Source organism: Caenorhabditis briggsae, assembly GCF_000004555.2.
Source record: "Caenorhabditis briggsae complete genome, chrIII, whole genome shotgun sequence".
Lineage (NCBI taxonomy): Eukaryota > Metazoa > Nematoda > Chromadorea > Rhabditida > Rhabditidae > Caenorhabditis > Caenorhabditis briggsae.
The window spans coordinates 11,734,795-11,758,305 of NC_013490.2; the positions used below are offsets into that span (position 1 = coordinate 11,734,795).

The window sequence follows — 23,511 nt, forward strand, 5'->3', positions numbered from 1 at the left end:
ACCTTTTACAGAAGCTGAGATAATTAAGATCAAAGTAAAATCAATAATTTTCTTCCCCCTCCCCCTCCCCCTGCCCCGTCTTTTTTGACCCCTCAATTACTCCAAGCCCCAAGCCCGTAAACTTTAAACTCATTTATCTCATTTTCTGTGAATGATATCAAAAAGTGGTCAACTAATAAAATATTGATGATAACGTGAAGAACATTTTATCGGTTGACAACTTTTTGATATCTCTTAAAGGGACCAAGATAAATTGGCTCAAAGGTAAAAGTTAGCTTTAAATTTCCCGAACCAATCTTCCCTTTTTCCATGATTCTTTTCCTTGAAAATTGAGCATTCTCAATTTTTAAAATTGGTGAATTTGGCTGATTTTTTAAAATCTGAATGAAAAAAATACATTTTTTCAAATTGTTATTCAAAATTTATTAGAATCAGTACACAATTGAGCAAAAAACGGAACCCGCTGATAAGATGGATAGGCTGCAAGATAAAAAAAAAACAGTTCAAACAAAAAAAAAATCCAGAAATTTTTTTCAAAAACCCGCAACTTGAAACAAATATAGACATGATTAGAATTAAAATTTTTAAAAGAGACTTAGACACAAAAAAAAGCATGGCAACACGATAATGACATTTAAAAACTAGATAAAGGGACTACTGTAGTCTAGAGAGGGTTACTGTAGTGTGGCAACAGTGTATAAACCGGCATGATTAGAGAGAGGAATATTATGAGGTTTGAAAAATGAATCAAAAATGGTTTTTCAACTGCTGCATTACATAGTCGGGTAGAGTTTCCGGTTCGGCGAGGATGCTGGAATTCGTGGCAAGGGAGACCTGAAAAATGGGAAAGTGTGCATTTTTGCTTGACGGTGTATATATATTCATATCGTACCGTATGGTTATTGTACAGTACTCTTATATAGTCACGGATATACAGTACCGTACAAGGACATACAAACATACAGCAACAAACATACAGTACCTTATACAGTAACTTATAGGATACTGGACCAATAATCCTATTTTGTCTTTTTAGTGAAAAATAGTCAACTTTTAAGTCCTACAAATGTATTTCAGAATTTTTCAGTTTGTTTGGAAATTTTAGAGTACACTAATCAAAAATCGAGTTTTAATTTTGTAGTTAACATCTTTTTTGTAACTCTGTTAGTTTTCGAGATATGCGCCTTCAAAGTGGAAGCATCCTTTTAGTGAAGAAAAAAAGCGCAGAGAAGGCAGTGTGCTTTGAAGGCGCATATCTCAAAAACTAGCAAAGCTGCAAAAAAGTTGTCAACTACAAAAAAGTTTCGAACGAATCTGAAAATTCTAAAATACTTATGTAAGACGTCGAAGTTAGCTGATCTTCTACTACAAAAGTGAAAATCATCTTCCGGCTATAGGACGACACATGGCTCATATTAAAGCAGCCAACTAGAATTTATTTTAAAAACTTCAAAATTCCTAAAACTTACCAAAAGTGTACTAGCCAATGGTCGCAACTCGGTCGCCTTCCAATTCTTATTGATCCAATCTGAGCACGACGCGGCGACCTCATTCCTCGAACTCGAGTCTCCAGCTACCGTAGCCGCAAACGAGTTCTGTTGAGTAACACAAATCGGTTTGAGCATTTGTGACATCACCCAGAATCGCCAGTCCTTTTTGGCACTATCCTTGACGTAGCGATCAAAGAAAGTTTCCAGGGAAGTTTTGGAGTCAATCTGAGTGGATGTCGATGGGGCGCTCGATTGGGGAAGATTAGTTTGAATCGATGAGATTCGCTGATTGAGCTTCTCAATTTTCGCCTTGGCTTCCTCGATTTTCTGCGATTTCTCCCATTTGTCATTTTGAAGGCGTCGGATGTGATCGGCGGCTTTCGCGAGGACTACCGCGTTGGTGGGTTTAACACCGCCCGAGTAGAGGTCAGGGATCTGGAATAATCGAAATCATTTGTCTTTTAAAAATCAAGCGGAATGGGGTCCTGGGCTACAGAAATCAGGGCCGCAGCCGGCCGCGTACATTTAGCAATTTGAAATTTGGTGTCCTAGAAATCCTAAATTCAAGAAAGTTAGCCCCCCGGCAGCTACATGAACCGAGAAAGCTAAATTTTATTATTCCAGTTCAATTTTCAGGTTGAAAAATGTCAATTTTTAGTTATAGCGATTTGAACTTTAGTGGCCTAGAAATCCAAAACTAGGCCATCAACATTTTTGAAATTAACAAAAACTCACAATATCCATCAACTGATCAAAGCCATCCTTCAACGCACTTCTCCTATTCTGCTCGGCGTGCAAATGAAGAATCCGTTTTCTTTCCTCCGGATGTAATGTGGAATCTGGAGCCTGTCTTCTCATAGACTTCACACTCGATGGAGCACTCATCGGAAGTGGTTCTTCTTTCGGCATCGTCTGCTCCGCCGAAATGCTTGCACTTGCTGGAAGTACTGTAGTTTGTGGGATTTGTCAGAAAATTACAGTAAAGAAATTTTCATATTCATAATCAGCGTGAAAAATGGGTACAGGGGCATTTTTCTAGAAGTTTCCAGCTTAATTTTGAAATTTTGTAGGTTACTGTAGCGCCAGAAGTATGCAATTACACCAAATCCAAGATTTTACGACACTTTGTGCTAGACTAATTTTGGGGTGTAGAACGCGAATCTGTAGATAGACTTTCCAAGGAAATTCTCGTTTTCCAGAATTTTCGGAATTTCGTAGGCACTCACCTTGTCTCGTTGTCATCTTCTCTGTTTCTGCCTTTATCACTTGCTGTTCCATCTTTCCACTACCATTCAACAGTTTCACATCACACGACTGTTGTCTATCAATGATGGGTGGAGGCGGAGCTTCTGGCTCCCTAATGGGCGGGGCGATGATCTTGGGCGGTACCGAAGCTGGTGGTTGACTGATTAGAGTGTCCGCCGGGCTACTCAACACAGATGGTTTTGTGGTTACTGCTGCAGCCAGCGCTTGATACGTTGGCGATTGTTCCATTTTCCAGGGCTCCCCTAGAGATGTGGTTCGGAGTCTGGAGAGGCTAGAGAAGTCGAGTGGAGATTGAATCGGGGTGTTTTGAGATGTAAGCGATGCAAATATCTTTCCAGCTCCAGCTGCTTGAATCGGTGGTTGTTCCAATCGCTGGGATAGTGTTGGTATTCCAGATGGTATGGATGAATTCTTGAATCCACTGGACCCATTACCCAGCAAGAATCCGTCTAACGGAGTTGAAGGCCCGGTTTGATTGGTCAGTGGGAGTGGGGTAGCAATGGATAGTGGACTCTGAACACTTGCTGTCAGTGGACTATCCAGCCACCAGGATCTCGATGGCGCCATCATTGGATCATGTGATGAGGGAGTTGGTTGAGGTGTAGAGGAGGATTGCAGGAATTGTGGCATGTACGGATCGTTTTGAGGGACCTGGAGGATGTTGGAGCGGATTTGTTGTTGTTGAGAATTGAGGATTCGTTCGACATGGTTTTGATGTTGAAAATTGACCAAAAAGTTATTCTGCTGCTGCTTATTCCAGTGCTGTGGATGTGTCATATGCTGCTGACCCATTACATTTCTGACTGGTAGAAATGCAGGATTCATGTTGTAATGAGATGAAGTGGCGTATTGTGGTTGGGATGATGATGTGGATGGCGATTGGCTTAGCATTAGCATCTGAGAGGTGATTGCTGAGGACTGTCGAGTTGGCATCAGTCGACAATCCATCATTGCTACAGAGTGCGCGGCCATGAACTCTTGGGTTGGTGGACGAGCGACGGGTTGTTGGATTTGATGGGGTGGTTGTTGTTGGGGTTGTTGAGGTTGCTGTTGGATGGCCTGAAAATTGTTTAGGTAGAAGGTTTTGGGACGGAAGCAGCCGGGGGTACGGTACCCCACCACTCGCGCTCTTGCGCATTTCTAACTTTGACCAAATTTATCTCGGTTACTATAGGTGATATTGAAAAGTGGTCCACTAACAAAATATTTGCCATAATGTTCTCAACATTTTGTCAATTGACAACTTTTTAGTATCGTTTACAAGAAACGAGATAAATAGAGTCGAAGTGGAAGCTTTTTTTGATTCAGGCTGAGTTTGCGGGTCTTTAACTTTGAGCTAATTTTTCTCGGTTACTGTAAACGATATCAAAAAATGGTTCACTAACAAATTACACAAAATTTTATGGTGAACAGTTTATTAGTTAACAACGTTTTTCTATCTTTTACGGGAAAAGAGATAATTTGGCTCAAAGTTGGGTTAGTAGTCAACAACTCTCGCGCTCCCAAGAGATCCGCAGAGAAGTCAGCGCGTCTCGTTTCTCTGCGTCTCTTCGAGGTTAATATTAAAACGAATGTGGTTAATATTAAAACGAATGTGTTAGGTATCATTTTGTAGATTTTCCCAAGTTCTATATTTTACTTTTAAGGTTTAAATTAGTGCTCCATGCTTAAGTCAATCTTCACTCACCTGCATCTGATGCAACGACGCTGATGACGACGCCGACCTTCTCATCTGTGGTGCTTGCGAAGTTGACGGTCGTTGATCGTTAATCGGTGTCCTCATACTATCCCTCTCTCCAGGAAACGGTGGCGAGTCTGGCATATCACTCAAAGACATCATAATATCCTCTATAGTGGGTTGTAAGGGTAGAAGGCCTGGCTGCATAATGTCCGCGTTGTTACCACCGCCGTCTGAAGCAAAGTTTAGATAAATCGCGCCTTCCAAAATCGAAAAAAAAAACTTACAAACATCCCTCGGATCGGGGAACATGTACGGTTCACTTAATGAATTCAAAAAGTCATCGGTGAACACATTATCCAGGTCGTCTAAATCCCAAGCGAACTCATCGGATATCGTATGCTTCGGCGTCTGACTCCTTTGCAGTTTGACTGGCGGTTCGCAGACTCGAGCCAAACTGTTTTGTGCTTCTTTGAGGGATGGTTGTTTCTGAAAATGGTTTGAGTTTGTTAACTTTATACTTGTAATGTGGGATCCCATAATGAGACGAGGCAAACACTTCGCCCTAACTTTGATCCTATTTATCTCATTCCCTTTAAAACATATCAAAAAGTAGTCAACTGACAAAATGTTTATCATAATGCCAAAAATATTTTGTTAGTTTACTACATTTTGATATCTCTGATAGGAGCCAAGATAAACTATCTCCAAGTTGAGCGTCCTTCTGGAGGGCTGGCCGCGGCGTCTCAAAGTAGGTGCGCAGCTACTATGCCCCATAACTCAATTTAAAATAGGAATTTTTGTTTGAACCAAAAAGCAAAATGTAGATCTTGAAAATATCTACAACATTGTATTAGATTTGAATAAATTCGGGTGCCGGGTTTTGAAACAGAATCCGCCAAAGAGCCGTGTCGGCAAAATCACCCCAAACTGCAACAACATGTTTCACAACCTCTGGTCTCAAAGCTCAAAATTCAAATATAGTTGAATAATATATTATTACGTAGGTCTTATAAAGTTCTACACCTTAGAATTTAATTTCTAAAAAAAGTTAGGTTTGAACTGAGTTATGACCTTTCCTGTGTGACAGACATATGGCGAGGGCTCACTAATTTTCTAGCGCTCGTATCTTGTCACAAAGTTGAGCAATCAAAATGTTTTTGGCTAATAAAATGTGTGAAATTTTGTATACTTTAATTTTGTAGCTAAGCACTTTTTTCTGTCCCTAACATTAACAAAGATATGACTCAAAGATAAGACTCAACGGGTCGATTTTGTCGACCAGGATGTTTTTCGGATTCTGGCCCAAAAAACTGGCATTTAAATGTAGTTGATTTTTTATATCGTTTTGTAGATCTACTAAAGTTGTACATTTTAAATTTTGATTCAAACAGAAATCCCGAATTTGGAGCGAGTTTTGCACCATCCAATAGTCTACCTACCCTCTTCCTCTTCCCACTCATACTGCTAACACTTGTCGATGAACACGTTGATACCATTCCCCCTTTTTCCGCAATCATACTATGTTTGGATCGAATTCTCCACCGCTTATACTGTGCACAGACTCCCTCCATCTTCCGCTTCCAATACATCCCCTCTACAATGGATCCTTCGATTTTCTGATGCGTCGTATCATCGTCGGGTACTGTGAAGTAGCAGAATGGCTTTTTCGGCTTCACCGGCTGCTTTTTTCGGACTGAAAATTAAAGAAATTGAAACTGGAAAAAGCCAAAAAATTTACATTCGATATAATAGGCTCTCCAAATCACATTATTCAGCCGAATGCGTTGTTTCCAGTGTAGCCGTAGACCTTTGAAATCCTTCCATTTTGGTGTGGTCATCTTGCTGAAAACGAGAAAAGTTAGAAAAATGAAATAGGATGTTTCTAAAATTGAAAGCTATCATTTTGGGAAATTATAAACAATTTGAATTGTTTATTTCACTTTAAATTTTTTGTAGCTCCTCCCTCAACCCCATTCGAGTGGCCACTCCCCATTTACAAGCCCTCCTTTCTTATCAAGCATAACGACTTGATGAGAAGTGTGGTCTGGTGGTCGAGGTGTGTGTGCGCTTGTCTACGAATCTGCAGGCCTCGGTGTTGCAGGTTCGAACCCCAGGTAGGCGTTTTGTATTTTTAAAACTTTTTTTTAAAATAATTTTTTGAAAACTCACTTATAAGCCACCTTGATACACTTGTTGAGCTTGTTCAACGACACATCAATCGCAATGGACTGCGTTTTTCCGACACCAAATTTATAAAATGTCACTGGCTTCTCATCCAACTGCTTATTCTTATTATTATGTGTCGCTTCTGTGGACTTCTCGTCGTCCTCCACCACATCCACCTCCACGTCTTCATCGTCTTCTTCTTGTATCTGTTCGTCGTGAAGATTCGAGGTCATAAAGTGCCCACTGTGGATGATTTGATTTGGACCCCGGGACATGGTGGGTCTGGAAAATGGAAATTAGGTGTTGAGCAATTTGAGCAAAAGAAGAGAAAGTTAAGAGGGCAAAAAAGTATTCAAAAAATGGCAAAAAAATAAAGTTTGATCTATTTTGATCTAAAATTTTGAAATGAGAATTCGAAAAACAATTATGAAAAAAGGGCGAGTAGGTCAAAATATTTTTTGTCGTCTTTCACTTTGGCTAATACATCTCAGCTCCTGTAAGAGATATCAAAAAATAGTCAACTAGCAAAACGTAGCACATAAAATTTCCTACATTTTGTTAGTTGATTACTTTTTGATATCTTTCACAGAAAATTGGCTATATGGACTCAAAGTTGGAAGTAGTGTGAGGCCTTGAAGGGCGCAGCTCTGCATGGCTGCAAATTTTGAGCTAAATTATCTCAGCTCCTGTAAAAGATATCGAAAAATAATTACTTAACAAAATGTAGCACATAGAACTTCCTACATTTTGTAAGTTAACTACTTTTTAATATCTTTCACAAAAATTGAAATATATGATCTCAAAGTTGACAACTTGGGGGACACAGGGGGGGGGATAGTAACTTTGAAGCGTTTTATCTCAAAAACTATCAATTATTTTTTAAAAAAATCAATTAATAAAATGTAGCTGATAAAATTTCCTATATTTTGATAGGTAAACACTTTTTGACATATCTTTTGGGAACCGAGATATTTATTATCAAAGTTTAGCTTTCCATCGTCCGCCATTCACCCGCCGGTGGCCAACTTTTAGGGAAACTATCTTAAAAACCCCAAATATTTAAGAAAAGAAAAATCTAAAAGTAATAAAGGCATATAAAATTGTCTTTTTCTTGACTTTGCCCCAACTCTTTGGTAAGACGATGGGGTAGGAAAAGAGAGAAGAAAAAGTGAATCAGTTGTTACAACACCACGTGACGAAGAGAAAAAGAAGAAAAATAATCGTCTGCGTCTCTAAATCTCTCGCTCTCTCTATCTATTGTTTTCGGAAGACCGGACCCCTCCATCGGATGCAAAAGGCGTTGAGAAGAAGAGAAGATAGGGGGGTCATTTAAGGAAACAGAGAACATCGTGAGAAAATTTTTTTTGCAGAAATAATAATATTATTTTAAGACAGGACATGTTTATGGGAGTATCAAAAAAATTGGACAGACAGTGAGAAAATTGTTTTTAGAATTTTAAACAGCAATTAATAAAAACACAAAATGTTAACTATAATTATTCAATATTTTTGAAAACGAAAGAGACGCTGAGAAACGAGACGCACTAACTTCTCTGCGTCTCTCTTGAACGTAGACCATTCCAACTTTGAGCCGAATTATCTCGGTTACTGTAAAAAATATCAAAAAGTAACCAATTAACAAAATGTTCAGAATGTTAAGGCAAACATTGTGTTAGTTAATCACTTTTTGATATCTCTTACAGGAAATGAGATAAATAGGGTCAAAGTTAAGAAATCTTATTTATAGGTTTTTGGTAAGTTCCGACTATTTTGACGGATGTTTTCAAATGAGGTGGGAACTGTATTAAGCACTTCAAAGAAGGAGGGACATGAAAAATATAAATTTCTTAAAATTTTGTACATATAGAGGGTGATTGAACTTGTGGGCTCACCGTTGCAAGTGCCGCGTTGCTACCAGCTGAGCTACTGTAGCGTAAGAAACTTAACTTTGAACCAATATATCTCATTTCCTGTGCAAGATATCAAAAAGTGGTCAACTAACTAAATGTTTATCATCATATGATGGAAAACGTTTTGTTAGTTTAGTGACCACATTTTTTATCTATTACAACAACCGAGATAAATTAGATCAAAGTTGAGAACTTGTGGGTCCCCAGTTGGAGGTACCACGTTGCTACCAGCACAGCTACAGTAGCGAAAATCTCAAAAACGGAGACAGCTATAAAAAAGTGATTTACTGATAAAATGTAGCTGATAAAATTTCTTATATTTTCTTTGTAGTTAAACTATTAAAACAGGTTTTGGTTCAAAAGATACAGGCGCTTAAAGTTAAGAAGTCTTAAAATTTCGGGATCCAAACTTTGAGCCGATTTATCTCGGTCCCTTTGAAAGATATCAAAAAGTAGTCAAATAACAAAATGTTTATCATATTATCACCAACACTTTGTTAGTTGACCACTTTTTGATATCTTTTACAGGAACCAAGATAAATTGGGACAAAGTTAATGGTTAGGTTAGGGCGATGGTCAAGTATAAATTCTATGCATATTCAAAATCAAAAAGGCTGGAATTCATGTCACTCGGAATTCTTTTTTTTTTCTTTTTAAAAAATTTGTTAATCCGATTCTGCGTCCTTCTCCCGATTGAATTTCACCTTCACTTGTTCTCATGGGCAAACATTATATTTATCTTTTTTCTCTATCTCTCTTTTCTCTAACTTTTTCAAGATTTTGTTTCGAGCTCATAAGGACAAAATGTCTACAAAAAAGAACCCTGGGAATCTAGCTAAAAATTGTATTCTCAAAAGTCAATAATCAATAAACAGTGTTCCAGAGAAACCAGTGGGAGGCAAAAAATCCGAAATGTTTTGTATGTGTCTCTGTGTGATCATGAAACGGGTGTGATGGAAAAATATATGAAAAAGGAGGCGAAGAAGAAGACGAAAACGATTGATAACACAAACATTAGTGGTCTGATATGATATGGAAAATAGGGGAGGGGGATGGATGAGGTGTGATAAGAAATATGGGTGCCTCGGGATTCTGTTTAACTGGTTTTTTTTTGAGATATTTAATCTAGAAGTTGGCCAACGGTGGACCAACGGTGGACCAACGACAAGTCAAACTTTGACCCTTGTTATCTCGGTTCCAAGAAGAGATATCAATAAGTGGTCAACTGATAAAATGTTTGAAATGGTATAAGCTACATTTTATTAGTTGACCCCTTTTTGATATCTTTAATAAGAAATGAGATATATGGGCTCGATTTCGACGATTTGAGGGGCAGTCACCTAAGAGTTGACCACCGGCGGGTGAACGGCGGATGACAGCAAGCTACCCTTGGACCATTCATATCTCAGCTCCCAAACAAGATATCAAAAAGTTATAAATTGAAAACAAAATGTAGAAAATTTTTTCTAAATTTTATCGGTTGACTGCTTTTTGATATCTCTTACAGTAACCGAGATAAATGGCGTCAAAGCTAGGCGCTCTTGTGCAAAGTTGAGCAACGGGTGGTCGCGGCCACCCTTTTGTCTGTCAGACCTAATTATCTATATAATTTGAGATTTATTGATTTTCAAAAAAATATATATAAAAATCGGAATAAAAAGATGTAGTGTTTACTAAATTTTCCATCCTAAAAGAGTGGATTTTTTTTCAAAAAATTTCGAATTTCAGATTTTTCAACTTTTGAGCAAAAAAAAGAGTTTTGCTATAAAATATTCAATTTTGGTGAAATTTCAGAATATTCAATTTTTCGCTAGCTACAAGAATTATGAAAAAAAATTGGCCTAAAAATAATAATTTTCTAGAAAATCGAAAAACTTTAAAGGTGCAAGAAGACGATTAAGCTGTTGGTCCGGCTTCAAATACTTTCAATATGCTTAAAATATACTTTAACTATGCGCCTTTAAAGAATTGTTTAAAGGTACATCGTTGCTGAACAACGATTATATCGCTATAAAAAAAATAGAGAAAAAGGTGAAAAAAGACAAAAAATGCATTTATTGTCATCTCTATATATTCTCCCTCTTCGAGTTTCTAACCCCGTGTGAGTTTGTGCGAGCGACGTGTGGTGTATTTGTGCTGCCTACCCTGCCGGGTCGAGTGCATCCGAGAAGAGCGATAATGCACTTTGCAGAGACGCAGACAGACATAGAGACTAGAAAGAGAAGGACGGGACGCAGACACTGGGAAAATTGCAGGGTCCCTGGGAAGACGGTCCAAAGAACAACCTTCACAAAAAGAGGAAAATTTTTTTTAAAATTTATTTTTGTACACAATTAAAAGTTAGACTGTCCGGGAGAGGGGTGTAAAACTAGCAGCACGTGGTGGAGACGGAGAGTGAGAGACGCAGAGAAATGGACTACGTGCTGATGGCGGAGAACTTGTCCATTTTGAGGAAGAGATATGGACCGCCGCCACGTGACAACGGGGGGAATTCTCGTTTCCGATGATGATGACGTCATCATTATCATCTTCTATTTCTGATAAAATGATTCGGGCGGTCTAGTCTTCCCTGAATTGGATCAATTGGATTATCTTTATTTAGGCCTTGACCCTGGCAGATTCTTATCTAGAGAGACGATCGACGAAACCTGAAGGGGAGGGGTCTGAAAAATAATGATCATTGATTATTTTTTGCTGTCAAACTACAAACTACAAAATACACAATTTTGAATTTTGTGTTAGAAAAACGAATTTTCTTCTGTTTAACAATAATTTTCGCCATAAATCCCCGAAATAAATTTGAAGAAATTTCACATAAAAATTGCTTTAATTCTACAATTTTTTACTCCAAAAAACCGCTCGTAAATCGACACAAAATTAAAGGCGCAAGTCTAAAATTTTTCGTTTGAGTGTCGCCACGATTACAGTACCTTTAAAAAAATATTTTTTTAAAGTTTTTCCAGGTTTTTCAGCGATTTTTTTGTAAATTCTAGGATTATTTTGTTTTAAAAACATTTTTAACGGTTTTTAATAGTTTTTGCACCGAAAATCGCGTGAAAAATCTGAAATTCGCTAAAAATTACAAATCTCGTAAATCGAAATAAAGTTAAAGGCGCAAGCAGAAAGTTTTTTGTTTGAGTCCCACCACGATTACAGTACCCCCGATTAATTTTGTTTCTTCGCTTTTTTCGATTTTGTTCCGCCCGTTCTTGCCGTGTTTCGATCAAAATTTCAATACAAACACACTAGCAGTTTTATTGTATTCTCTTTTAAAATCCAACATATTCAAAGATACATCGAAAATAAAAAAGAGAGGAAACAATCAAAATTCTACGGCGCGCAAAGGGGGGGGGGGAATTAGAAAAATAGCAAAAAAACAGGGAAAAAAGGCGAAAAATGGGAAAAAAAACGGATGGCGAATTTTTGAAACAGTGGGAAAAAGGGAGAAAAATTAGGTGAGAGTGGGTGGGGGAGAAACCAGCGTGGATCGGGGGGAGGTTCGGGTTGTTCGGTGGGGGGTGAAGGGGCGATTGGAATGCATTTAGAAGTCGTCGACAGATGAGAGTTTGACAGTCTCTCCAGGCTTGAATGGTGGCTGTCCGAGATAGGGGCACGTGGCACAGCGGAACGCGTCTCCGAGAGCGCACTGAAAAAAAAATGGCGAATGTAGAAATGCACTAAAAAAAGAAATTTAAGCCTATTTTGTCCAGCGGAGCGTAGTTGCGGGATTTTTTTTTTGAAATTTAGAAAAAATCAATTTTCGCACTTGGGTTCAAGCGAGGGGGTCAGAAAGCGCGCCCCAGTAAATTTTTCAAAAATTCTCAATTCGCTGCCGAACTTCGTTGGCTGTGTATTACAGTTTTAAACGATGAGCGAGAATACGCGCGTTGCAACCCGTTGATTTTTAAGAAATAGATCATGATCTAGTTCAAACCCGCGTTCTTTTTAAAATTATTAAATTTCTTCTGGCCTACGTGTTTGCTGGGGCGTTTTTTCTGACCCCCTCGTTTGAACCCAGGTGTTTTCGCCATTTTTTCGAAATTTCCAAAAAAAAATGCTGAAAAATTTCGATTATTTCGGGAATTCCAGACTATTCGTTTTTCGGAATTTTCAGAATTTCCTGAATTTTTTGAAAAATTTCAAAGATTAAAAATTTTTATTTTTCAGAAATTTCGGAATTTTTAGAAAATTTCAGAAAATTTATTGAGCCGAAAATTTTTTTCAGGAATTCCAGAATTTTGGATTTTTTCGGAGATTTTCATGATTTTTAGAAATTTTGCAGAATTTTCAGAACTTTTCCGTAATTTTCGTAATCTAATAATTTTCAGAACTTTTTGGCAATTTTGGCAATTTTCGGATTTTTCGAGTTTTTCGAAATTTCAAAATTTTGGGATTTGTTTTGCAACCACGCTCTGCTGGACGTCAAAATCAGAAAATCAAAAAGTTGTTTGAAAATCCCACATTTCCACAGCTGCTCTTCGCAGCCGACGCCTCAGCAATCTTGCCCATCTTCTCGGCCTCCTCCTGCTCGGCGAGTCCACAGTTGCAGTTCTTGCACGCGCGTTTCTTCTTATTCGGGTCGTCCGGTCCACATCCGCCGGCCTTGAGCTGATCGCCAGTTGGCTTCTCGTAGTCTTCCTCCTAGATTTTTTCTTATTATCAATTTACGAGGCTCCGCCCCCTCGGAATCAAAATACCGTAAACACTCTAATAGAACGTCACCCGAATCGTTTAATTTGAGCCCATGTATCTCATTTTCTGTGAGGGATATCAAAAAGTGGTCAACTGATAAACTGATATCATGATAAACATTTTATCAGCTGAAAACTGTTTGATATTTTTCAAAAAAAAGTGAGATATTTAGGCTCAAAGTGGACGATGGCAAAACTCATAAAAAGCGACGGCTCCCGATTTCCCAAATTCTCAAATTTCAAAATTTTTAACTCCCTAATAACACAGTACCTGGAGCAATCCATCCTCATCAATCAAATCCTCCTCAACAGTGGCGTTTCCCAAATCCAACGTGACTTTGTCCCCAAAATTGACCGATTTGACACCTCTGGCCGGCCAATCGGCGGCCAGCTCGGTCACACGGAATCCGGCAATTCGAAGTTTCCGATGAGCGGTTGTCAGGTCTGTCGAGAAGACTAGGACCTCGCCGTTCTGTTTCATCACATCGAATACCGTATTGCACACCTCGGCAAGGAGCTCCGTCTCCTGGACTTGGATGATCGCGTGCTCCACCTCGCCGACGAGATCCTCGTTGTTGCGGATTTCTGGAAAAAATCGAAAATTCAAAAGTTCGGAAATTCGAAAATTCAAAAACTCATAAAATCAAAAATTCAGAAATTCAAAAAATTGAAAATTCAAAAATTGAAAATCCAAAATATCAGAAGTTAGGCAAATCAGAAATTCAAAAAATCTGAAACTAGAGAAATTATGAAAGATCAAAAGCGGGAAAATTCCAATTTTTCGATTTTCAGCCAATTTTTCAGCTTAAAAATTCGATGATTTTAGTCAATTTTAAGCTTAAAAATGCGATTTTAGCCAATTTTTTCAGCTAAAAAACGATTTTTAGCCGATTTTTTAGCTTAAAAAATGTGATTTTCAGCCGGCACTCAGCTTCTAAAAGTGATTTTCTCCGATTTTCAGCCAGTTTTTAGGCAAATAATTCGGGGGTACAAGGGGGTACAACGTGATTTAGAGGTACAAACTAAGCCTTTTTCCCGGTATTTTGTACCCCTGAATTGAAGATTTTGTACCCCTAAATTGCTTTGTACCTCTTTGTACCCCCGAATTGTTGTACCCTCCGAATTATATGCCCAGTTTTTAGCTTTAAAAGAAAGTGTGATTGTTGGTCAATTTTTCGGCTAAAAATCGATTTTTGGCCAGTCATCAGCTTGAAAAACCGATTTTCAGCTATTTTCCCTGCTATTTTCAGCATAAAAACCCCCAAAAACTCACTTCTCGCCTCGGCAATCGTCTTCACCACTCTCGTCCCCTCAACACCGTCGGTTCCGGCAACCAGCGGTCCACCGTCCGTCACTTGAAGCAGATTTGACTGCTTCAAAAAGTCGGACAGCGCAGCGGACATCTGGACAAACAGATTTTGTTGAAAAATGAGGGGAAAAATTGAAAAATTAGGTATAAATATAGGCCAGAATAACCCAATAAAATAAAAAAAGTATATGGGAAAATGAGAGAAAATTAGGGTTAAATTATATTAAAAATTGAAGCACACGGAACAAGAAAATTTCAAAAATTCACAAAATTACAAGAGAACAGGATTTGAGATACAATTGATAAAACAAGATTTCAAATTGATAAATTAGGTTAGTCGAGATATGAGTACTGAAAAATGAGAGGGGGAAAAGAGCGGGAATTTCAAAATTAATCAAAATTGGGAAATTGGAAAATTGGAAAAAATCGAAACATTCAAAAATCAAAATTTTCAGCATTTTTGGGGTAAAAATCACATAAAATTGGAGGGAAAATTGATTTTTTTGAAAAAATTGAAACATGAAAATTTTCAGAAAGTTTCAAATATTAATCCGAATCCGATGCATCAGAAGCTTCCGATTCTTCCTCTTCATCCTCCGACTCCTCCTTCGGCGCCGCCTTCTTCTCCTTCTTCTTCGGCTTCTCCTCCTCGTCAGAATCATCAGAATCACTGATATATTCCTTGGAGATGGCCTTCGACGTCGATGGTCCAGATGACTTCTTAGAAGACGTCGTTGGTTTGGAGGAGGAGGATCCACCGCCTCCGCTCTTCCGATACTCCTTCATTTCGGTCTCATATCGAGTCTTGTCTTTTTCCGCCTTCGCTTCCCATTCCTGAAGAAAAAATTTATTTTCTACAGTAACCTTTCCCTACAGTAACCCCTTCGCAAACTGTCGTAAAGTTGGGTGTTTGCACACAGCCAACCTACCGTATCTCTTCGAAAATTGAAAAATCGGCTTCTCTCCGATTTTTTAAAGCATAATATAGCTATTTCAGCAAAAGTGTGCAAAGTCAAGGGGGCGGAGCCTAAATGGCAAGTTGTGCACCTTATGAAATGTGCAGAATAAACTGTGCGGCGTAGCTTACAATTTAGGCTCCGCCCACTTTTGCAGGAAAATTAAAATTTTGGCAAATGCGCTATCTAAAACGTCGCTGTTCTAAAACGTCGCAGTTCTAAAACGTCGCAGTTATAAAATGTCGCGGTTTTAAAACGTCGCGGTTCTGAAACGTCGCTGTTCTGAAACGTCGCGATTCTAAAACGTCGCAGTTCTGAAATGGTCAGTTCTAAAACGTCGCGGTTCTGAAACGTCGCAGTTCTGAAACGTCGCAGTTCTGAAACGTCGCAATTCTGAAACGTCGCGGTTCTGAAACGTCGCGGTTCTAAAATGTTGCGGTTCTAAAATGTCGCAGTTCTAAAATGTCGCGGTTCTAAAACGTCGCGGTTCTGAAATGTCGCGGTTCTAAAACGTCGCGGTTCTAAATCGTCGCTGTTCTAAAATGTCGCCTACCTTCTTATCCTCCGCTCCCAACGTCTTCCACTTGGCTCCAGCTTTCTTCGCCACGTCGGCCACCGAATCTCCATCCTCCTTCAACGACAACCGATTCGCATTGAACCAATGGAAGTACGCCGATTGGGCTCGTTTCGGCGCATTCGGATCCTTCTCCTTCTTTCCCTTCTTTCCTCCCTCTTTCTCTTTCTTCTCCTTCTTCTCCCTCTTCTCCTTAGGGTCTGATTTCCGCTTTTTCGATGGCACGTCTTCCTCAGAATCCGGTTCGGATTCTCCAGTTCCACTAGAATCCTGCTCAGATCCCGAATCGTACTCATCATCTGGCTCTGACGCTGATCCTTCTGACGAGTCCTTCTCCTTGGTCTTACGATCCTTGAGATCCTTGTCAAGATCGTAGTCCTCGTCAGTGGATTCATCGTCGTCAGATTCATCCCTTTTGCGACCTTCCGCCTGGAAACTTTTATATTTTCTGAGGCTTTCAAAGATTCTAAAAATCAATACCTTAACCGCCGCCTTATAAGGGTCAATTTCATCATCACTGGACTCGGCAGCCCTCGCGTCCACCCTCGTCGGATTCCGAATTTTGATATTCTTCTTGCTCAAATAATCAAACAACTTGTTATTCTCCTCCTTCTCCATTGTATTGAAGATAATAGGTCCTCCTGACTTCATATCCACTTCGAAATCCACAGTTCGGGTTACTGTACCCCCATCAGACCTTGCTAGATGACACGAGCTAACGTCTTCATAGCGAAGGTACATTGCTGGCTTATGGATGAACAAGAATCCTTTTTCCAGTGGGTACAGTAATCCTGGATTCTGGCGATGCGTACATTGGATGGCTGGGGTGCCAGAATGACCGATAAAGCGTCCGGGTTCCGTGATTTTGAGGTTGCAAATCGCTTTGAAAACAACGGAGACGGTTTTGTAGATGGGACCGTCCATAGTGCGTTTCAGAGCCCCATTGCTTTCTTCCAGTTGTTCGCTAAAATTGTTTTTTGGTCATTAGAGCTGAAATTGGCTGAAATTCCGCAAATTGGGTCGAATTTTCAGGAAAATTGTTTTTCAGAATTTTCAGGAAACTATTGTTATAGGAACAAATATGAGAAAATCTAGCGTTTTCTGGATTTTTCAAGTTTTAGGGGGACATGTCTAAAAATCCCAAAAATGCTGAAAATTCTAAAAAAATGTCTTAAAAGTTCTAGAAAGTCAAAAATTGCCGAAATTATTCAAATTTCGGAAAAATGTTCAAAATTCGAAAATTTCAAAAAAAAAAAAGGTTTTGAAATTTCTAAGTTCTAAAAACTTCTGAAAATGTCAATATTCAAGATTTTCGATTTTTAAAAAAATCAATTTTTCTTGAAAAATCCCGAAAATCCTAAAAAAGTGAAAATTCAAAAAATTCATGAAAAAACTGCTAAAATTCAGAAGAATTCGAAAAATCATGAAAATGTGCAAATTCCGAAAAATCTGAAAAAAAATGCTGACAGCTCGGAAAGTCCTAAAAAGCTAAAAAATCGAAAAATTACAAAATTAGGAAAATAGCTGAACATTTTCGAAAAGTTCCAAAGATGCTAAAAATTCGAGAAAACATCCCAAAAATGCTGAAAACTTCTAAAACCCTGAAAAATTCTAAAAATGACAAGTACTTAAAGATTTTTTAAAAATCTCCAAAAATCCGAAAAATTCAGAAGATTCCAAAAATTCTTCTAAATCTCAAAAATTGAGAAAACTTCTAAAAAAACCCCAAAAAAACAAAAAATGCCAAAAATTCTGAAAAATGCCGAAATTCTCACATTTTGAACTTTCTGAAAATGGAAAAAAAAACAAATTCAAAAAAAAATTTTTCTTTCAGGAATTTTTGAATTAAAAAAGCTGAAAATTCAAAAATTCGGCCCAAAACTCATGAACCAAAATTCTCAAATCTCCCCAAACTCACTCAGTCAGGGACAACTCCAACTCTTGCTCCTCATCCTTCGGGAAATCCATAATCAAATAACTATATCTAGTCTGCCCCTGCCGAATCGGTGGATTCAACGAAAGCACAAAGAACACACTCCGCCCATCCTTATGAGGCACCAAGAACAACCGATTGATCGATTTAATAGGAATCTTGTAGTCATAAGTCTTTCCATGCAGTGCAATACTCGTCGGGTACACCTTGATATCATATCTTCCACGTGGCGTCGTACACAAAATATCCGTTAGGAGCACAATCGGTTGCTCAGTCTCCGCCTCCAGACCAGCGTAAGCCAGCACTGCCTTTTTGAATTCTTCCACTTTATCCACGTCTTCTTCAGTTTCTGCATCAACTGGCATATGGAACCTCATCTCCATCAGCGCGATTTGAGCATTATCATTTTGATGGAATTCTAGAACGGCTTCATTCTTGTTGGCGGTGACATTAGAAACATTTGTGCAGGGAATCTCGAAAATCGGCTTGTCCTCCCACGAGAATTCGATATTTCTGCCCTTGACTTCTGCTTGACCGTAGGACCATCCTTTGATGAATAAATTGGATTGTTCGATGGGTCGGGACCAGTGGGCATCCGTGAATTTTTGCAGTCTTTCCAGGTCCTGAAGAGTAGAAATTTGAATTTTGCGTCAATTTTCGAATGCTCCAATGGAAACCTAAGCCTATAGTTTTGCCAAAAAATCAACATTTTCTCTGCTTAAAATGTGCTGAAAATCGCCAAAATTGGCAAAAATCACATTTTTACACAGATTTTTATGAAATTTTCGGTTCTGAAAAATGAAAATTTCGCTTATTTTTTGCGATTTTCAGCAATTTCTGAAAAAAAAAACGTTTCTGTCAAAAAAGACGCTGAAAATCACAAAAAAAAAACAGCAAAAAATTTCCAATTTTTGAATTTTTGCGAAAAAATCACTTTTTTCACAGATTTTTAGGAAATTTTCGGCTCAGAAAAATGTAAATTTCGCTGATTTTTGTGGATTTTCAGCGCATTTTCAGCACATTTTTTACAGAATTTTCAAAAATTTGAATTCCGATTTTTGACTTTTTTGAATTTCGCGCCATTTTCCGGTTGAAAAATAGCTGAAAAAGGCGATTTTTTTCTGAAATTTTTCGAATTTTAGTCAGAAAAAATTGAATTTGGCGCCATTTTTTGAGCCAAAATTTATTTTTTAGCGAAAAATTGAAAATTTGAAGAAAAAAGGGCTGAAATCGACACTTTTTCAGTGATTTTTGTGTCAAAACTGGTCATTTCTAGGCTAATTTTCAGAATTTCAGCCGATTTACAGCTGTTTTTCGGTTTTTTTAGATTGAAATTCTTGATTTTTAGCCATTTTTTGGGTCTAAAATCGGTGTTTTTCCACCAATTTTATGCTATTTTCTGAAGTTTTTGAGTCGAAATTCTTGATTTTTAGCAATTTCTCAGCCCAAAAACCATCAATTTTCTTAAATTTTGAGCCAAAATTTCCGGATTTTCTGTCATTTTCCGCCAAAAAAATCGGGATTTTTAGTGATTTTCTCGATTTTCATTTTCTCGATCATTTTTGATCAATTTCCTACCAATTTTAAAGTGAAAATTTGGTCAATTTCGGAATTTTTGGCGATTTCTGAAAAGCGTTTCAGCCAGAAAAATGTGCTGACAATCAGCAGAATTTTCAAATTTGGCGCCAACTTTTGAGCGAAAAACTGAATTTTTTTTGTTGAAAAATCGCCAAAATAGGAGAAATTCGCAGTTTTTTCGCAGTTTTTTTGCGATTTTTAGCTAAATTTTCACAGAAATTTTATTAAAATTATGGCGAAAAATTCAAAAATTTTCGAATTCTAGAAATATCGAAAAACCAAAAACCGAGTAAAAATTCACTGTTTTCAGAATTCTATGCTCAACCAAAGCGGAAAGCGGGAATGCCTCCAAATTCAAATTTTTGAGCTGTTTTTAAGCCTCACCGCATCTTGTAACCCTCCAAACCGATGCACATTCCCATCGTTGACGCCTACACGGAGTCCAGGCTTATTTCCCAGCTTTTGCCACTTCAAACCATCGATATCGTCGCCGGCAACCGTCACCGATCTTCCCCCTTTTTCAGATTTAAAGCTCAATGATTTATCAGTGAGCTTAAGGGTTCCGAGCGCTAGAAGACCCATGTCTTCTAGATAGACTCCGGGGAATTCCATTCTGGAAAAATGAAAAAATCGAAAATTTGAAGGAAAATTCGAAAAATTTCGAAAAGAATGTCACATGATCAATATTCATTGAAGCTGAAAAATCTAAAAAGCAGGTGGAAACCAAAAATATTGATTTTGAAATTCTTTTTTTTCTGAAAAAATTCTTTTCTCTCATTTTACATGTTTTTATGGATTTTTATACAATTTCAGCATAGATTTTTAATAGATTTTTTGAAAAAAATTTTTTCGAAAGTCCCAAAACCATGCGAAAATCGATGAGGGTCATTGTGTGTTGCATTCATTTTGGCGCGCCGCAGCTGCGATGAGTACGGTAGGTGGTGTACGCAAACACCGAGCGCGTCTTGGACGCAGATGCATTGGATTTAACGACAGTTGAGAGTTGCAATTTTTGGAAACTTTTTTCAAATTTTAGCGCTAATTTTTGGGATTTCAGCTGCCTCGAATAAGAAAATCATACAAAATATATGAATTACAGATTATGGACGACGATTTGGACCGATATTTTCATTCAAACAAGGAGGAGGACGTACCGAAAAACGGAATTTTCGCGCCTACTTAATTTTTTCTTTTTTTTAGGATAACCACTCAGAATCTGAGTCCGACGAGGAAGCTCCTGACAACATCGATGTCAACTACGAGCTAGAACGCGCTGAGCCACCCTATAAGCTCTCTGCAGACTTCGCGAAGTTTCTCCACGCCTCCGAGTATCCAGAAGACATTACTAAATATTTGAAATCGCTGAAATTGTTTGAAAAAGACGCGAAAACGGCGGACACTGTTCCAACAAAGTCGCTAAAGTCTGTTGTTAGCGGTTTTGTGCATTATCTGTTGGGCGTCAAGCGGATTCAGAAACCAGTGCTTCGAGGGATCGCAAAAATCTTTGGGCGCTATGATATCTATCATTATATCTCCCCGGAGCTTGTCAAGGCGATTAATGTGAGTTTTAATAGGAGAAATGCTGATTTTCGAAGTAAAACCTTCCAGAATCTCAATGAATCCCGAACGTCCGCGTGGTTCAACCTGTTCAACTTCCTCCAATTCGTCCCCCATCCAATGGATCGTGTCACCAAACCCCTATTCCGTCAATTCTGTATCCGTACCCCATTCACTGAAAAAGACATGAAGAAAAAGAAGTTGGTGTGGATTTCAACGGACTATGATAACGTTTGGATGGCTCTGATGAATGGACAGATCAGTGAGAAGATCACATTGAAACTGATCCCTTATATCACTCAAAATGTGATTTCTCGCCTGAAGACACCCTTCAAATCTGCCGATTTCTTCTTTAAAATGTTCGATAAGAGTGATTATCACGGGATTTTATCGCTTGGCGCCATTTTCAGACTTATCTCGGAGCATAACTTGTGAGTTCTAGACAGCCACAGTAACCTAAAATATTTGTTTTTCGGCTATTTTTCCCCGAAAAAGCTTGAAAAAATTGACGGTTACTGTAGTTTTTTGCACCAAAATATTGAAAAAATTGCTTAAAATCTTCTTCCAGCGAATACCCAAAGTTCTACGACAAAGTCTACTCGTTGACGAACCCATCGCTGCTCTATATGAGCCAAAAGGAGGCGATTTTGACGCTGTTGGATAGCTTTTTGTCGTCGACGTAAGGGATTTTTGTGGTGGCCGAGTTTTTTGGGTTTTCTCAAATTCGGCTGAAAATCTCTGAATTTTGACTGAAACTTATAAATTTTAGGTTGAAAATCACCCAAATTTCTGAAAAAAAGTGAAAAAAAATCTTAAAAATCAGGGAAAAAATTAGGTAAAATTGAGCTGAAAAATCTTGAAAATTCGGCTGAAAATGACGAATTTCGAGTCGAAAATCCTTCAACATTCTGATTTTTCGTCCTAAAATTCTCAAATTTAGGGTTAAAATTCACAGAAATTCCCGAAAAAATAGAACAAGGGCTGAAAGTCATTAAAATTTGACTGAAAATCCCAAAAATTGACCTAAAAATCCTCAAAATTGACCTAAAATCCTTCTTCCATCTATTTTATTTTATTTTCAGTCACATCCCGACCTACATCGTCGGCTCGTTCCTCAAACGTCTCTCTCGCTGCCTCCTACTCGCCCCCATTGATGCTCAGGAGCCAATTTTGGGTCTAATTAGAAATCTGGTCATTCGTCACCCGAATTGCTCAGACTTGGTCCATCGTGAGCAGCCACAAACGGTCTACGATGATCCGTTTGACAATACGGAGACCGATTTGCATAAGACCAAAGCGATGGATTCGAGTCTTTGGGAGATGAAGTTGTTGCAGGTGAAAAATAGGAAGAATCTTGGCTGAAAAAAGCACTCTAAGCCTTTGAATTTGGCGCCAAAATGAGAAATTTTTAATTCCAAAGAATCCGAATTTCCGGAAAATTCGAAAAATCCCTAATTAAAAAATAACTGAAATCGGTTGAAAATTACTGAAAAAAATTTGAATTTTCAAAAATTGGCATAAAATGACTGCAAAAATGGCGTCAAATGACTAGAAATTAGCATAAAATGAATGAAAATTAGCTCAAAATCACTGGAAATTGGCTTAAAATAGATGAAAGTAGGCTTAAAATGACTAAAAATTGGCTTTGAATGGCTGAAAATTAGCCTAAAATGACTGAAATTTGGTAAAGAATGATTGTAAATTGGCTTAAAATTACTGAAAATTGTCTGAAAAGTGCTGAAAATCGTCAAAAATTACCGAGAACGGCAAAATTTTCAAACTTGGCGTCAAAATGCGGGTTTCAATTCTTTAGAAAAGGGGTATATTTTGCTGATTTTCGCGAAATTCTATGCTTTTTTTAGTCTTCGAAATTTCGAAATCTGGAAAAATCGGAATCTAAAAGCGCTTAAAATAGTCGGAAATGGCTGAAAAAAGCGCTCAAATTTCTCAAATTTTCCGCCAAAATGAGTGTCAAGATTGACAAAAAACAGTTGGTGGCCTAGAAAAGGGACCCAGGGACGCAGGTACTCAGGAACCCAGGAACCCAGGGACTTAGGGACTCAGGGAGCCAGGGACCAAGAGACACAGGGAACCAAGGACCCAGGGATCCAAGGACTAATGGCGCGTCCAAAGTGCCGAAATCAGGGATTTCTGGGCCCAGAAAGCAGTCCAAAGGTACAACCAATTANTCCAAAAACGTGCCCATTTCGTCTACAAATCTCTTCAAAAAGTCAAATCCTACTTTCGATTCCGTTGCTCCGACGAGCTGTTCTCCGTCAACATGGCAAAATCGTTCTGAGGCGAGGATGGTGAGGCTGAGAAGTACCGAAAGCTTCAGGACGGTGACGACGACGATGAAGGCGTCGGAAGGGCTCCAGAAGCCAAGAAGCCGCGGAGAAA

At 38.4% G+C, this 23,511-nt stretch overlaps 4 protein-coding genes across 4 annotated transcripts in view; 1 reads left to right on the forward strand and 3 right to left on the reverse strand.

Moving 5' to 3' along the window:
* Window positions 1–747: 747 nt before the first annotated feature.
* Window positions 748–6,878, reverse strand: Cbr-mml-1 (the record flags this gene model as incomplete). The annotated part of the gene is made up of 8 exons (XM_045244475.1): window positions 748–834; window positions 1,470–1,925; window positions 2,226–2,428; window positions 2,717–3,815; window positions 4,444–4,923; window positions 5,877–6,130; window positions 6,176–6,279; window positions 6,607–6,878. 8 exons carry the CDS (start codon window positions 6,876–6,878, stop codon window positions 748–750), a joined length of 2,955 nt encoding a protein of 984 aa, XP_045093932.1.
* Window positions 6,879–12,054: 5,176 nt separating this feature from the next.
* CBG09135 lies at window positions 12,055–14,607 on the reverse strand (the record flags this gene model as incomplete). The annotated part of the gene is made up of 4 exons (XM_045244476.1): window positions 12,055–12,159; window positions 12,975–13,154; window positions 13,476–13,772; window positions 14,503–14,607. 4 exons carry the CDS (start codon window positions 14,605–14,607, stop codon window positions 12,055–12,057), a joined length of 687 nt encoding a protein of 228 aa, XP_045093933.1.
* A 452-nt stretch (window positions 14,608–15,059) lies between these two features.
* Window positions 15,060–20,166, reverse strand: Cbr-hmg-4 (the record flags this gene model as incomplete). The annotated part of the gene is made up of 5 exons (XM_002642540.2): window positions 15,060–15,347; window positions 16,023–16,472; window positions 16,524–17,007; window positions 17,962–18,599; window positions 19,939–20,166. 5 exons carry the CDS (start codon window positions 20,164–20,166, stop codon window positions 15,060–15,062), a joined length of 2,088 nt encoding a protein of 695 aa, XP_002642586.2.
* Window positions 20,167–20,757: 591 nt separating this feature from the next.
* Window positions 20,758–23,511, forward strand: part of CBG09137 — a gene marked incomplete at both ends in the record, with an annotated part of 10,412 nt that continues 7,658 nt past the window's right edge. Inside the window, 4 exons of the mRNA XM_002642541.1 lie at window positions 20,758–21,114; window positions 21,163–21,542; window positions 21,680–21,790; window positions 22,194–22,446. Coding sequence (XP_002642587.1) covers window positions 20,758–21,114; window positions 21,163–21,542; window positions 21,680–21,790; window positions 22,194–22,446 — 1,101 coding nt within the window. The remainder of the gene's footprint in view (window positions 21,115–21,162; window positions 21,543–21,679; window positions 21,791–22,193; window positions 22,447–23,511) is intronic.